The sequence below is a fragment of the Topomyia yanbarensis genome, chromosome 3 (genome assembly GCF_030247195.1).
Source record: "Topomyia yanbarensis strain Yona2022 chromosome 3, ASM3024719v1, whole genome shotgun sequence".
NCBI lineage: Eukaryota > Metazoa > Arthropoda > Insecta > Diptera > Culicidae > Topomyia > Topomyia yanbarensis.
In genome coordinates this window covers 248,387,543-248,404,535 of record NC_080672.1, presented here as the reverse complement: position 1 = coordinate 248,404,535, position 16,993 = coordinate 248,387,543, and the positions used below count along the sequence as shown (strand labels likewise).

At 41.4% G+C, this 16,993-nt stretch overlaps 1 protein-coding gene across 3 annotated transcripts in view; it reads left to right on the top strand.

The window, feature by feature from the left end:
- LOC131692392 (potassium voltage-gated channel subfamily H member 8) overlaps positions 1 to 16,993 on the top strand; it is a 192,083-nt gene that overhangs the window by 161,340 nt on the left and 13,750 nt on the right. For all 3 annotated transcript variants that reach the window (XM_058979408.1, XM_058979409.1, XM_058979407.1), the window contains 3 exons: positions 2,068 to 2,221; positions 2,283 to 2,398; positions 2,477 to 2,790. In XM_058979408.1, coding sequence (XP_058835391.1) covers positions 2,068 to 2,221; positions 2,283 to 2,398; positions 2,477 to 2,790 — 584 coding nt within the window. The remainder of the gene's footprint in view (positions 1 to 2,067; positions 2,222 to 2,282; positions 2,399 to 2,476; positions 2,791 to 16,993) is intronic.

Sequence of the window (16,993 nt, the reverse complement as noted above, 5' to 3'; positions counted from 1 at the left end):
CTGTACACGAAGACGCCGTTGATTTTGGCCATCACGAAGCCGTCGTATGAATATTCTACTACTCCTTGAATGGTGAATCTTCCCATTACATGTATCGTAGCCGTTCCCGTTCTATCCGCTACCCAGTTACCGTTATCAGTGGGAATTGATACGGCTGCAATCAAAGCAACGTCACACGTAGTTTCTGTGGTTGTCTAACACAACAGTTACTGTGTGGTGTCGCTGTGATTCAAATTTATCTGGATTATCACCATTACCTACAATCGCCGTCTTGTAGACAGGGTATTTGAAGATACCCATCTGATGGTTGTTACAGTCCTCTGGTGCAAAGCATCCACTTCAACCTCGTCTCTCGCAAGATGACCCATCTCTCCGCATTTCGAGTATCCGGCCCAATCTGCCAGATCCTAAAAAGCTACTTCCAGAGCAGAGTGCTGCTTTGCTGGACGAACGAAGGGCAGAAGATAATGCGAGTCAGAATTGCTGGATCGAGCATGGCACCCTACCGGTTGTCCTGATAGAAATATAGCAAAAACCAAAGAAGAATCGGTTTCGGGAGAACTTCTTTCGCTGGGGAATACTACGTCGTCGTAAGCTAGATTCACCACCGGAAACTAGACTGAGCAGAGCGCGACGAGGCACTACCAGTCGTGGATCGTCGGGGCACCAGCGAACCGGACGTCCTACTTCACCGGAATCGCCGAACTGACCTCTGCACCTGGCTGGTTGGTTCGGTTTCTAAAGAACTTTCAGAGAGCGTGTTACGGCGCTATAAATTAGGCTCATTAACCAGAACAAGGCTAAATACCTCTATCCCATCCAAAGAACATACGACCAAAGGAGTGCCATTAACTCTCATAACCAAGTCACTCTCAACGATTTATCAAGCCACCATAAAATTGAAACAGTCGGTTGTCCACGTTTCTTCCTAATTCAAGGTTCAAAATAACTTGCTGATTAAATTCTTCATTAAAAGAATAATTTGATTTCCGTGTAATTTTGAATTATCTTCAATTTGGCCTGGCTGTACAAATGGCCTGGCCGCATTAACGATTGTGTCATATACTATATGTACCACAAACATTAATATTGACAAGAAAAATTGTAGACGAACATCTAGTTTTCCTGGATCACTACATGTATTGGCTGAAAAAAATATTTGCTCGCGAAGAGTACTCGCAAAGATATTATTTAAGCAAAATGGATTTTTGAATCTAATATTTCAAAAAAGCTGTTAAGCCTGTACCATGAACCATGAACCGTAAGAAAAATATGTAACGAAATAAATGATATATAAGATTCTTAGTACTAAGAAGTGAAATTAACTCTGAATTTGTTATAAAATATGATTTTGTGGCGACATGATCATTTTGCCTCTCAAGATTGCTCATTTTGCCCCAAAAATAAAGTAGCCCGCCAAAGTCAGTCATTACATACAATGAATATTTTCAAAGAGTTTGAAAACTATTAACCTCGTTTGATATTTGAAAATGAAAAATTGGGGTAAGTGGGCCAATTCGGACCGCTGGCCAATTCGGACCCCAGCTGTTTCTCAGCTATAGTAATATTATGAAAAGCGTATATATCATTTTCATGGCTGTCATGTAGCTCAATTCTATCTCACAAAATTTTGCGGTTCTCAGTTTTCTAGTGTGTGCACTAGGGGCGAATGTTACTACGGAGCGCTACTGTTGAAAAATGTGTAAGCCGAAAAACACGTTTTTGTTGGCACCAACGATTAATTAAATCAAGTTCATTATCGTGATTTTGGATCTGTAGGATAATTTCTTTTATTTAATATCTGGGCGAGACTATCAACTGTTTTCGTTTAATCGGTTTATGAATAATATAATATGGGTTGGTCCAATTCGGACCTTTTGCCCTATATACGAGCTGATACGCGATCGCGAAAAACCGTTTGAGAGGAACGTGTGCGAAGTCGGTCGAGCTTTCAGGAAAACATTATTTGCACGTTTTGCTACAGATATATTAGCCTTCAACTTTAGGGTGCTCATATTGCCTAACTTTCCCCTATTATTAATGCTCACTATATTCCTTTTCCCACAGGGCTGCTTGAAACTTCTATCACTACATATCAAGGCGAATTTCTGCGCGCCAGGCGAATATCTTATTCATAAAGGAGATGCATTGAGCTATATTTATTACATCTGCAACGGATCCATGGAAGTGATGCAGAACAATATGGTAGTTGCTATCTTAGGTGAGGAATTTAAATTCAAGGCAGTCTCGGAGAGTAATTTGAATTAAATAATCTAAAATAGGGAAAGGTGATTTAGTTGGTTGTGATATAAGCATACATTTACTGCATAGCAGTCAGGGGAACACCGGAAATCAGGGCTCACAGGATGCTATTGTGAAGAGCAGTGGGGACGTAAAAGTGAGTTTAATCCATCTATGCTGATCTTAATTAATATGTAAATTTTACGAAATTCAATTATCCTTACAACTTACGCAGGCCCTCACCTATTGTGATTTGAAAAGCATACATATGAGTGGCCTGGTGGACGTTTTGCGCCTCTATCCAGAGTACCAGCAGGAGTTCGCCAACGACATCCAACACGATCTCACATACAATTTGCGCGAAGGCTACGAAGCAGAGGAGGAAATGGAAAACAACGCACCATGCCTAGCGTTACCGTCCATTAGTGAAGATGACGAAAATCAGTCGGATGCGGAGTCCAACACAACATCCCCGTTAAATACATCCTTAACTAAATCTCCTGCCCACAACGCCACCGCTAGTCCTAGACATGCGAAATTAATACATAGGTAACTATAGTTCACAAATTATTCCTTAATCTAGAGTTGACATGAGACCTGGGGTGCGTAGAGATGTGGATTGATTCTAGTGTACAATTGGTTACACCTATTTTGACCGCCCAAAGCAGTTATTAATTTATTCAGTGGGAGAATTGTTCTATTTTATATCTCAGCATTATAGTTATAGTGTTTTTGCCTTTCTCAATAGAAAGGTATTGCAATTGCTCTGAAACCCGACCTTTTAACGGAGGCCCGGAGGGCCGAGTGACATACACCATTCGATTCAGTTCGTCGAGTTCGGCAAATGTCTGTGCGTGTGTATGTATGTTTGTATGTATGTATGTGTGTATGTGCGTCTGTGTGTGTGTATGTGACCAAAAATGTCACTCATTTCTCTCAGAGATGACTGAACCGATTTTGACAAACTTAGTCTCAAATGAAAGGTGCAACGTTCCCATAAGGTGCTATTGAATTTCTGATGGATCCGACTTCCGGTTCCGGAATTACAGGGTGGTGAGCAAGATCACGCAGAAAATGTCGATTTTAATAAATTCTGCAATGAATGTATAAAGGTGAATTTTTTTCCAAAATATGACCACAACTGCTTAGATTTGTAGTATTAGGTCACTAACATCCATTCAAAGTCTCTTTGGCCACATTGGCCACCATCATCGGTTCTGGAAGCCCCGGCGGAAGAATCCAAATTCAGAATAACAGTCACATCGGTTTGTCGGAGATGGCTTGACCGATTCAACCAAACTTAGTCTCAAATGAAAGGTGTTGCGCACCGTAAATGGCTATTTAATTTCATCCCGATCCGACTTCCGGTTCCGGAGTTACAGGTTGTGGCGTGCGATCACATAGCAAATTGCGATTCAAACCGATACTCCGATGAAAGCAGTAAAATTTCGCTAAAATGTCTCTGAAACAACTTAAATTTGCTGTTCTACGTCACCGACGGCCAACCAAACTTTCGGTTCCGGAAATGCCCGGGAAAAGCGGCCATCTTTCAAAATTGACGAACTCATATCAGTTTCCCGGAAATGGTTGGGCCGATTTTCACAAACTTAGTCCCAAATGATAGCAATAATATCAGATGTCTATAAATGTCACAGATGTCTATAAAATTTCGCACGGATCGCTTATATGGTTCCGGAAATATAGACTGAACCGTCCGGTCACATATGAAATTCCCATATAAGCCGGAACTCAAAATTTTTTTCAAAAGGGGGACCCCATGAAATTTAAGAAATCGAAAAAAATGTATGACACGTCGAGATTTTATGTTATCACGAAAATTTATTTATAAAAATCGACTTTTTTGTACTTATTTTATAAAAATCGACTTTTTTGTACTTTGCTGATTTCGCACCTTTTTGCCTTTCTCATATAAAGAAAGGCTATGCAATCACTGTAAAAATCGACATTTTAACGGAGGCCCGGAGGGCCGAGTGTCATACACCATTCGATTCAGTTCGTCGAGATCGGCAAATGTCTGTGTGTGTGTATGTATGTGTGTGTGTGTGTATGTGTGTGTGTGTCATTTAAACTCACACAATTTTCTCAGAGATGGCTGAACCGATTTTTGCAAACTTAGTTTCATATGAAAGGTATAACGCTCCCATAAGCTGCTATTGAATTTTTAGTTGATCGGACCTCTGGTTCCGGAGTTACGGGTTGAAGAGTGCGGTCACACAGCAAATTCCCATATAAACTGGTACCACCATGATGTTCAAATGACGTAAACCATATTAAAATGGGTTCAACATTACTCTAGTTTGCGGGTCCAGATCACTAATGATCAATCAAAGCAGCTTTGACCACATTGGCCACCTATGACAGTTCATGACGCCCCCGGGGAACCCGCCAAGTTCCTAAGCTTATATCACACCCATTCCCCAACGAATTCTCTACCGATTTTTACAAACTTGATTTCAAGTGAAAGATACAGTAATACCATTGACTGCTGCTGAATTTCATTCTGTTCTGACTCTTGCTTCCGGAGTTACAGGGGTGTTAGTAAGGATACACTGGAATTTCCCATATAAATCGGTACAATCGTAATACCTCAGAGGCTAAAAACTATTGAAATGGTCACCAAATTACTTCTAATCGCAGATCTAGATCACTGATTGCCAATCAAACATTCTTTGAATGTATTGTCCACTATCGACGATTCCGGAAGTCCGGAATTCCGGGCATATTCCACAAATAAAGTCACATCGGTTCTTCGGTGATGACTGAACCGATTTTCTCAAACCAAGTCTCAATGGAAGGCAAAATATGCAGCTGAGTATTGCATCAGAGCCCCTCCGCCCCCCCCCCCCGCCTTGCCCTTACATCTCCATCCTTCATCACTACCGTCCCCTTGGACCACCCTCACGCCCGCATTTCCTTCATCCACCCCGTATACCAAAATAAGATGAAGGATTTCTGACGCATCCTCCACTCCCACTCTACTAACCCCCCATTCCCTCCCCTTTTAAACCCATTCCACCAACATTTCAAAATATAATCACATGAAGATAACATTGAACTCATGCTGATTAAGCTAATTAATGACTATTCTTTTGCCTTTCTCATATAGAAAGGTTACGCAATTGCTCCAAAAACCGACTTTCTAACCGAGGCCCGGAGGGCCAAGTATCATATAACATTCGACTCAGTTCGCCGAGATCGCAAAATATCTGTGTGTATGTATGTGTGTATGTGTGTATGTATGTATGTATGTATGTATGTATGTATGTATGTATGTATGTATGTATGTATGTAAGTATGTATGTATGTATGTATGTATGTATGTATGTATGTATGTATGTATGTATGTATGTATGTATGTATGTATGTATGTATGTATGTATGTATGTATGTATCAGAATCAGAATCAGAATATATTGGCTCAAATGGCACGTTCCCCGTACATAGTCGGGGATTTGTGCCTTGCCGTGTGTTTCATCATTTCCTGAGCGGAAGGAAAGGACAAGGAGGTGTAGGGAAGTAGAATTGGAAGGGTGGGAAAAATAACAGCACAAAACAAAAATAAACAACAGGTAAGTTAAACTCACAAGTAGTTCAACTTGCCTGCGAATAAGCCTAAAGCTCTTTACCACATTGGACAAGAAACTTTAGTATGTCTCTGAGTTTCAGTCGACCAAACATGGTTTCGTCTATATAAGGACGGCTGAAGACCCGAAATCGCAATTGCGCTACCGCTGGACAGTTGCATATCAGATGATATGAGGTTCCGTAGTCGGATTCACAAAGATCACATGAAAAAGACTCAGCGCGCTGAATAGTTGCCATGTGATAATTGAGTTTGCAGTGGCCGGTTAAAGCCCTGGTCAGCATGCCGCAGTGGAGCTTTGAAAAATGTAAGAGATTTTTCGAAACCACTGGGCATGGTTGTTCTAGAAACGCCTTTGTTTGGCGACACGTTTGAAGATTTCTCCAATAATTGCGGTGCTCGGACGAAGCCCAGGACCGTATTTTTTCCCTTATCCAACTTGTCGAAATTGGCAGCGCTGGCTCAGGACCAACGAAGTTAATCGCTGAACCTGCCCTGGCCAATTCGTCAGCCCATTCATTTCCAGTAATACCGCAATGTCCGGGCACCCAGACAAGGTAGATAGTGTTGACAATGCTTAGTTCTTCGATTTGGGTTCGGCACGCGATCACTAGCTTGGACCGGGATTTGTCTGAGCTAAGGGCCTTGATTGCAGCCTGACTATCGGAGCAGAAGTTTATAACTCTGCCGGACAAACTCAGTTGAAGGGCCGATTGCACCCCGCACATAATCGCAAAGATTTCTGCTTGGAATACAGTACAGTATCTACCTAGTGAGTGAGATTGTTCCAATCTCATTTCACGACAGTAGACACCAGCACCAGCACGTCCCTCCATCAGAGAACCGTCAGTGTAGCAAACCACTTGCGTTTGTTGTTGTCTTTCCATAAAGCCAGACAACCACTCCTCTCGAGAGGGAATCTTCACATGGAATGTTCTGTAAGGAAAACTACAAGTGAGTGTAATATCGCTGGGAGCAAGAATATCTTCACCCCATGTAACCATTTGTGACCACAATCGTGTATGACTGGTAGCAAGATCAACATGATTACTGTTCCAAAGCCCAGTAACCTGCAGTCTGTATGCACATGATAGTGCTTCTTGTTTTAAGTGTATGTGTAATGGTTTGATGTTTAGAAGTGCCTCAAGAGCAGCAGTCGGAGTCGTGGTGAAAGCACCAGTCAACGCCATGAGCGCCATTCTTTGCAGATGGTTTAGCTTTGACTGGACTGTCACCACCTCTCCCCTCTGCCACCACACAAGGCATCCGTATGACAGTATTGGACGTACAATTGTCGTGTAAATCCAATAGATGTATTTAGGTTTGAGACCCCAGGTCTTTCCAAAAGTTCGTCTGCACTGCCCGAAGGCCATGCACGCTTTCTTGACTCTGAACTCAATGTGAGCAGACCAATTCAGTTTGGAATCCAATATGACTCCAACGTATTTGACTTGATCTGCACACAGCAGCTCAGAATCAAAGAACTGCAAGGGACGAACCCCGGTTGTTATTCGCTTCTTCGTGAAAAGAACCATTGAAGTTTTGCTTGGGTTAACTGATAGTTTAACTTGTCGACACCACTGTTCGACAGCTCTTAATGCCTGTTGCATTAAGTCAAAGATTGTTCCGATGCAAAATCCAGTAATTAGTATTTGGTAATCGTCAGCAAACCCGTAGGTTGGAAATCCAAGCTCATTGAGTTTCTTCAACAAGCCGTCAGCTACTAAGTTCCATAACAAAGGTGACAGAACGCCGCCCTGAGGACAACCGCAAATACTCAACTTCCGTATCTCAGCCTGTCGCAGTGACGAGCAAAGTATGCGGTTACTAAACATTGCGTTTATCCAACCTGAGATACATAGATTGCTTGAGCGAGAAGGCTTTCTCAATGTTGTAAACAACATCGTGAAGCAGAGTGATCGTGGATTTCCCACACTGATATGCATGTTGCATTTTGTGCAGTGGATATTCAACTAAACTAACGTTCCTGATGTGATGATCGATTATCCGTTCCAAAGCTTTCAGAAGAAAAGAACTTAAGCGGATAGGCCTAAAACTCTTGGCTTCTTCATAGCTTGAGCGCCCCCCTTTGGGAATAAATCTAACAGTTATTTCTCGCCATGCTTTCGGGATATACCCGGTAGCAAGACTGGAAAGCAAAATCTTTTTCAAGACATGTTTAAGAATATCGAATCCCTTTTGCAGTAGCACGGGAAGTATTCCATCTTTTCCGGGTGATTTGTATGGAGCAAAGCTGTCAACTGCCCACTTGACCGATTCAGTGGAAACCAATGTGCGTGCTAACGCCCACGAGTCCGAATCACCAGAATGAGATCTGTGAACATTGTTCAACTCCGGATCGATACAACCTGGAAAGTGTGTGTCGAAGAGACAATTAAGAACATCTTTTTCGTCCGTCACATAAACATCATCTCTGGTTTTCAAGGAGTTCATCTGAAAATCATTCGATTTGGAGAGAATTTTATTTAATCTGCTAGCCTCGTTCAGACTAGAGACATTAGTGCATAGGCTTTGCCAGCCAGCCCGTTCTGCAGATCTAAGACATTTCTTATATGCACTACGAGCTGACCTGAAAGCCCTGGAGTCATCACGCTGACGCCGGTTCCATGCTCTACTCATAAATTTCTTCATTCTTTCAAGCTCAGCCCTCCACCAAGGGGTTCCCCTAGTCGATTTAACAGTACGAAGTGGACAAGCTTCTTCGTAGGATGCTAATATGAATGAGTTTGTCGTATCCACGACGTCATCTAAGTCGTCTAGTTGACTAATTGTTGGAAAATATCCATGAAATTTAGTCGCCAAGTTTTCCAAAAAGAGGTCCCAGTTTGTAGACTTAGGATTACGATATGTCACCACATTGAAGGTGACATCAAAATTATCGAAAAATATATATTTATGATCGGATAGAGACGGTTCAGTTTCATTTGGAACCTGCCAATTTCCCAGTTCATGCAAAATTCTATCAGAGCAAAGTGTTATGTCTAACACCTCCTCCCTCCCAGACCTCGCAAAAGTTGGTCGGTTTCCCACATTCAGAATATTGAGATTTGTACTACTTATGTACTCCATCAGTTCAGAGCCTCTCAGATTGATGTCTGAGCTGCCCCAAATGATGTGATGAGCATTCGCATCACTGCCGATAATGAGCGGAAGCCCATTTCTGCTACAATATGATACAACGCTTTTGAAATCATCAGAAGGAGATGATTCGTTATGCGGCAGGTATGCTGAACAATATATGTATTTTTTGTCTACGTTTCCGACAGTCAGTGAAACTGTGACAACACAGATATCGCGAGTTGTGAGCTCCGATATGAGACACGCGTCAATAGCCTTATTTGCAAGAATGCAAGCACGAGGCATTTCACGTGGGTTAGTCATGCCTGTCTTGTTGTAAGCAATGAAGGCAGTGTTAAGTAACTTTCCAAAATAGAAGTTTCCTTTATGGAAATACGGTTCTTGAACCAATGCTATGGAAGCTTTACCTTCCTGCATGAGTCGAGACAAATTCATAGTTGCTGTACGTTTATGTTGGAGATTGATTTGTGCTATTCTAACCATTGTTGATTAGAGAACTGTACATTTCATCTCCAACACAAATTGCACAACAACTAGAGGACACCAAGCGAGTTGGGATGTTAACGCATTTAGCGAGCCATATCAGGTTTAAATGGGACATGATCAATTGATTCCCACGATTTGCGAAGAAAATAATGGTCCACTGTGTCAGAGATTCGCATAACACAGCAAGGGCAAAACCCAAAACGCTCCGTGCGCGACTGGCATATTTTAGACCCTCCAGTCATTAAGTCCTCGGCACGGAACTACACCTTGACTTAGGGTCTCCTACTTTCAGTCGCCTCCTACGACATGGGAGCAGGACTCCAGTGGCTCAATTATAGGCCGGAAACCACACGGCCTCTGGGCAGGTTCATCTGTACACATCGAAATTTGATAATCGAAACTCAACAAAACTTCACCGAACTACCATCAGCCGAGAGTCTCAGCAAACCCCCAGCCAAAAAAAAATTCGGCAAAATTAAGTGGATCATCGGTGAAAAAAAAATCGGTGTGTAGAGTGAACGTTCCGCTGCGTAATGCAGCATACTGGGGAGTTCGCCCAACTCTTCCCAGGCTCCGTTCGCCATTGAGAATGTTTTAAACCCCCTCAACAATTTTACCCATAGCACGGGTCGCATGACACTATGGAATTGGGGTTCCCTGTTTGGTAGATTTTTACCACTGAAACAGGTAGTCCGTAGTGTAATTCTTAGTCGGTTGAAACAACCACTACCGACACTAGACGGCTTATCTAGGCTGTTTGGTGAAAGAAGCTGACATTGAAGAACAGCTTCCATATTTAGATGGGCGAACAGCCGCAGAAGGAAGGAAGGAAGGAAGGATAACGGGAGGAGAGGGATTTGGGCTAAGCGCTTATTTAAAGGCGGCGCTGGCTCGCCTTGTCAGGGCTGCTTTAGGGCATGTGGTATTTAGGCCTAGAACGTATAGGGCCCACTACCTCGTCCTACCACACCCGCAGACAGCCCGCACTGCTGGTTCGGGTCGCGAATCACAACTAGTTGCTATCGCGATTAAGCATTATCCACCACCTATGACCCGCCCGGTTGCTTGCAGCTCAGCTTCCCACGTAGCGTTCCTCCACCACCACGGGGCCTCATATAGAAAGGTTACGCAATTGCTCCAAAAACCGACTTTCTAACCGAGGCCCGGAGGGCCAAGTATCATATAACATTCGACTCAGTTCGCCGAGATCGCAAAATATCTGTGTGTATGTATGTGTGTATGTATGTATGTATGTATGTATGTATGTATGTATGTATGTATGTATGTATGTATGTATGTATGTATGTATGTATGTATGTATGTATGTATGTATGTATGTATGTATGTATGTATGTATGTATGTATGTATGTATGTATGTATGTATGTATGTATGTATGTATGTATGTATGTATGTATGTATGTATGTATGTATGTATGTATGTATGTATGTATGTATGTATGTATGTATGTATGTATGTATGTATGTATGTATGTATGTATGTATGTATGTATGTATGTATGTATGTATGTATGTATGTATGTATGTATGTATGTATGTATGTATGTATGTATGTATGTATGTATGTATGTATGTATGTATGTATGTATGTATGTATGTGTGTATTTTTACCATTTTTTTTTTGTTAACCATTTTTGTTAACGACCTATTGAGTTAATTTGTCAACAGTTTTTTCGGCATTTAATTAGCAAGGGACTGGAAGGTGAAGTATATTTTTCAATATTTAGAGCCATAGCACCGACAAACTGACATGACAACTAGAACGATTTCAGTGAAAATTTTTGGCAAATAATTTAAACTCGGAACAGTAACTCCATCTGTATAATGAGTTACACATCATTACTTAACGTGTCTTTCGTAAAAGAACACTAATGTCCTCTAGTAAAAGTCTGGACAAGACATATTCAAACGAGCAGAAGTTTTTCGAATTCAAATGGGCGGAGCATCGTATATTAACGTTTTAAGTAGAAAGTATTGCACGTTTTATTGGAAACGTGTCGTTTAATCATTTTGAGGCGACGCATTGAATTGGCGCATTTGATAATAAATGCTGAAAACGTCAAAAAATATGCATTACCCAAGTTTAATGTATGCTAATTATTTACTTTAACTGAATTTCTCAATAAAACTGACTAAAACTGTGCTTCTAAAGTTTCAGGTTTTTGTATGTTTTTTACACAAAATTGCACCACCTTTTATTAGTGTCCTTCCATAAGAAATACATTGCGATGAATCGTGCGCCGAATAGCGCTGCGAATCTTGCTGCGACGAAAAATAATCGTCGTGTCTCCTTTGGAAAAGCACGGTATTGCGGTATTGACTGGCTTTGTTCTCTGGAGACTCCATGAAAAGTGAATCGAAAAAATTGAATCAACTTCAAGTCGGTTCCGACAGCATGAAGTAACAAGTTACTTTACGCTCGTCCGGGCATGCCACAGACTCAGGTGATTTGTATTCTAATGCCAAAAGATCCTAACTCCTGCGGTAGCATGCAAAAGGTTAAGTCGCCGGGAAACTCTAAGCTTGCTCAAATGACCCTATTCCACGCTTACTAAACTTTCTTCCCTCACATCCTTGCTCTCCCTTGAGTACTATGGCTCATAATATACTTCACCTTCCAGTGTCATGCTAATTAAATGCCGTTACAACAACTTCGGGATTTATTATCACATTGCACATCGGACCGTAGATCTTTCGCCGAAAATGCAGTGTATGTCATTTGCCCTGATTTACCTCATATTTTGTCAAATATTGTTTATATATATGTTTACAAAATTGATTCAGCTGTTTATCAAATGTTCAACAAAACTAGAACATATATTTCTAAGGTTATAGTTTCCTTTAACTATTTCAAGTATAGCCAAACTTCTTTGAGCCAAGTGCCTTGAAACTATGGTTGTCTATTTTCTCTTGTCCAAACTTCTACTGGAGGAACTCTAGTTACATAGAGTAGCTTGGATGATTATTAGAGAGTTGACTGAAAATTTCGTAACTCGTACTGTCAAACGAACGTCCGTTTGACAGTACGAGTTACAAAATTTTGCGTCGACTCTCTAATAATATCTTGCCAAATTTGAAAATACAGTGTCATGTCAGTTTGTCGGTGGCCATAGTACTCAAGGGAGAGCAAGGTGTTGAAAGGAGAAAGTTTAGAAAAGCGTGGAAGGATCATATATGCAAGCTTAGAGCTCACCGGCGACTTAACCCTTTGTCTGCTACCGTAGTGGTCAGGGTCTTTTGGCATTAGAAATGCGAATCACCTGAGTCTACGTCGTTAACAAAAATGGTTAACAAAAAAAATGGTAAAAATAGAACTTACCGTGATGGGGATTCATCGTTGCAGCGTTGGGTGAAAGCTGCTGACACCGTGCAAATCAGCAACACATGTGACCATATTGTCACACACGCTGAGACAGTCACAATAGTCGATAAAATAAAATCACTCAGGCAGGCAATTGGTGAGGGAACAAACAAAACTGGCTCATTCAATGAGTTTCAACGTCGCAAATGCTTAGTGTGGAAGTTTACCGTGACTTAACTTTTTGTCGGTTCCGACAGCATGAAGTAACAAGTTACTTTACGCTTGTTCGGACATGCCGTAGACTCAGGTGATTCGCATTTCTAATGCCAAAAGACCCTGACCACTACGGTAGCAGACAAAGGGTTAAGTCGCCGGTGAGCTCTAAGCTTGCATGTATGTGTGTATGTGCGGATTTGTTAACAAAATGTCCACATCGGTTACTCGGAGATGGCTGAACCGATTTTTACAAACTAAGATTCAAATGAAAGGTATAATATTCCCATAGGTTGCTATTGAATTTGATTTTCAACCGACATCTTGTCCCGGATTACGAGTTGAAGAGTATGGTTACAAAACAAAATTTGTTGATTTGTCCACATCGGTTTCTCGGAATTTTCTGAACCGATTTTGACAAACTTGATTTTAAATGGAAGGTCCATCAGCTGCTGTTGAATTTTGTGTGGATCCGAGTTCTGGTTCCTGAATTACAGGGTGATACGTACGATCACGCAGCAAATCTCGATTCTAACGAATTCTGCGATGAATGTAAAAAGGTAAAATTTTTGCCTTTCTCAATAGAAAGGTATTGCAATTGCTCTGAAAACCGACTTTTTAACGGAGGCCCGGAGGGCCGAGTGGCATATACCATTCGATTCAGTTCGTCGAGTTCGGCAAATGTCTGAGCGTGTGTATGTATGTGTGTGTGTATGTGCGTATGTGTGTGTGTATGTTACCAAAAATGTCACTCATTTTTCTCAGAGATGGCTGAACCGATTTCGACAAACTTAGTCTCAAATGAAAGGTGCAACGTTCCCATAGGCTGCTATTGAATTTCTAATGGATCCGACTTCCGGTTCCGGAATTACAGGGTGATGAGTACGAACACGCAGAAAATGTCGATTTTAATAAATTCTGCAATGAATGCATAAAGGTGAATTTTTTTCGAAAATATGACCACAACTGCTTCGATTTGTAGTATTAGGTCACTAACATCCATTCAAAGTCTATTTGGCCACATTGGCCACCATCATCGGTTCCGGAAGCCCCGGTGGAAGTATCTAAATTCAGAATAACAGTCACATCGGTTTCTCGGAGATGGCTAGACCGATTCGACTAAACTTGGCCTCAAACGAAAAGTATTGCATCCCTGTAAATGGCTATTTAATTTCATCCCGATCCGACTTCCGGTTCCGGAGTTATAGGTTGTGGCGTGCGATCACATAGCAAATTGTGATTCAAACCGATACTCCGATGAAAGCAAAAAAGGTAAAAATTTCGCTAAAATGTCTCTCAAACAACTTAAATTTGCTGTTCTAGGTCACCGACGGCCAACCAAACTTTCGTTGACTACATTGACCACCATAGACGGTTCCGGAAGTGCCCGGGAAAAGCGGCCATCTTTCAAAATTTACGAACTCACATCAGTTTCCCGGAAATGGTTGGGCCGATTTTCACAAACTTAGTCCCAAATGATAGCTATAATATCCCCACAGATGTTTATAAAATTTCGTACGGATCGCTTATATGGAGCCGGAAATATAGACTAAATCGTCCGGTCACATATGAAATTCCCATATAAGCCGGAACTCAAATTTTTTTTTCAAAGGGGGGACCCCATGAAATTTCAGAAATCGAATTCGTATTTTTGATGCCAAACATCTTAAAAATGCATGAAACGTCGAGATTTTATGTCATCTCGAAAAAAATTTTTTTTGTAAAAATCGACTTTTTGGGACTTTGCCGATTTCGCACCTTTTTGCCTTTCTCATATAAAGAAAGGCCTTAGTCTCAAATGAAAGGTGCAACGTTCCCATAGGCTGCTATTGAATTTCTAATGGATCCGACTTCCGGTTCCGGAATTACAGGGTGATGAGTACGAACACGCAGAAAATGTCGATTTTAATAAATTCTGCAATGAATGCATAAAGGTAAAATTTTTTCGAAAATATTACCACAACTGCTTCGATTTGTAGTATTAGGTCACTAACATCCATTCAAAGTCTATTTGGCCACATTGGCCACCATCATCGGTTCCGGAAGCCCCGGTGGAAGTATCTAAATTCAGAATAACAGTCACATCGGTTTCTCGGAGATGGCTAGACCGATTCGATTAAACTTGGCCTCAAACGAAAAGTATTGCATCCCCGTAAATGGCTATTTAATTTCATCCCGATCCGACTTCCGGTTCCGGAGTTATAGGTTGTGGCGTGCGACCACATAGCAAATTGTGATTCAAACCGATACTCCGATGAAAGCAAAAAAGGTAAAAATTTCGCTAAAATGTCTCTCAAACAACTTAAATTTGCTGTTCTAGGTCACCGACGGCCAACCAAACTTTCGTTGACTACATTGACCACCATAGACGGTTCCGGAAGTGCCCGGGAAAAGCGGCCATCTTTCAAAATTTACGAACTCACATCAGTTTCCCGGAAATGGTTGGGCCGATTTTCACAAACTTAGTCCCAAATGATAGCTATAATATCCCCACAGATGTTTATAAAATTTCGTACGGATCGCTTATATGGAGCCGGAAATATAGACTAAATCGTCCGGTCACATATGAAATTCCCATATAAGCCGGAACTCAATTTTTTTTTTTCAAAGGGGGACCCCATGAAATTTCAGAAATCGAATTCGTATTTTTGATGCCAAACATCTTTAAAATGCATGAAACGTCGAGATTTTATGTCATCTCGAAAAAAAATTTTTTTGTAACAAATCGACTTTTTGGGACTTTGCCGATTTCGCACCTTTTTGCCTTTCTCATATAAAGAAAGGCTATGCAATCACTGTAAAAATCGACTTTTTAACCGAGGCCCGGAGGGCCGAGTGTCATACACCATTCGATTCAGTTCGTCGAGATCGGCAAATGTCTGTGTGTGTGTATGTGTGTGTGTCATTTAAACTCACACAATTTTCTCAGAGATGGCTGAACCGATTTTTGCAAACTTAGTTTCATCTGAAAGGTATAACGCTCCCATAAGCTGCTATTGAATTTTTAGTTGATCCGACTTCCGGTTCCGGAGTTACGGGTTGAAGAGTGCGATCACACAGCAAATTCCCATATAAACTGGTACCACCATGATGTTCAAATGAAGTAAAACATAGCAAAATTGATGTAACATTACTCTAGTTTGCGGGTCTGGATCACTAATGATCAATCAAAGCAGCTTTGACCACATTGGCCACCTATGACGGTTCATGACGCCCCCGGGGAAACCGCCAAGTTCCTAAGCTAATATCACACCCATTCCCCAACGAATTCTCTACCGATTTTTACAAACTTGATTTCAAATGAAAGATACAGTAATACCATTGACTGCTGCTGAATTTCATTCTGTTCTGACTTTTGCTTCCGGAGTTACAGGGGTGTTAGTAAGGATACACTGGTATTTCCCATATAAATCGGTACAATCGTAATACCTCAGAGGCTAAAAACTATTGAAATGGTCACCAAATTACTTCTAATCGCAGATCTACATAACTGATTGCCAATCAAACACTCCTTGAATATATTGTCCACTATCGACGATTCCGGAAGTCCGGAATTCCGGGCATATTCTACAATTAAGGTCACATCGGTTCTTCGGTGATGACTGAACCGATTTTCTCAAACCAAGTCTCAAATGGAAGGCAAAATATGCAGTTGAGTATTGCGTCGCCGCCCCTCCCCCCGCCTTGCCCTTGCACCTACCTCCTTCATCACTCCCCTCCTCTTGGACCACCCTCACGCCCGCATTTCCTTCATCCACCCTGTATACCGAAATAAGATGAAGGGTTTCTGACGCATCCTCCACTCCCACTCTACCCATTCCCTCCACTTTCAAACCCATTTCACCAACATTTCAAAATATAATCACATGAAGATAACATTGAACTCATGCTGATTAAGCTAATTAAATATTATTCTTTTGCCTTTCTCATATAGAAAGGTTATGCAATTGCTCCAAAAACCGACTTTCAAACCGAAGCCCGGAGGGCTGAGTCTCATATTACATTCGACTCCGTTCGCCGAGATCGCAA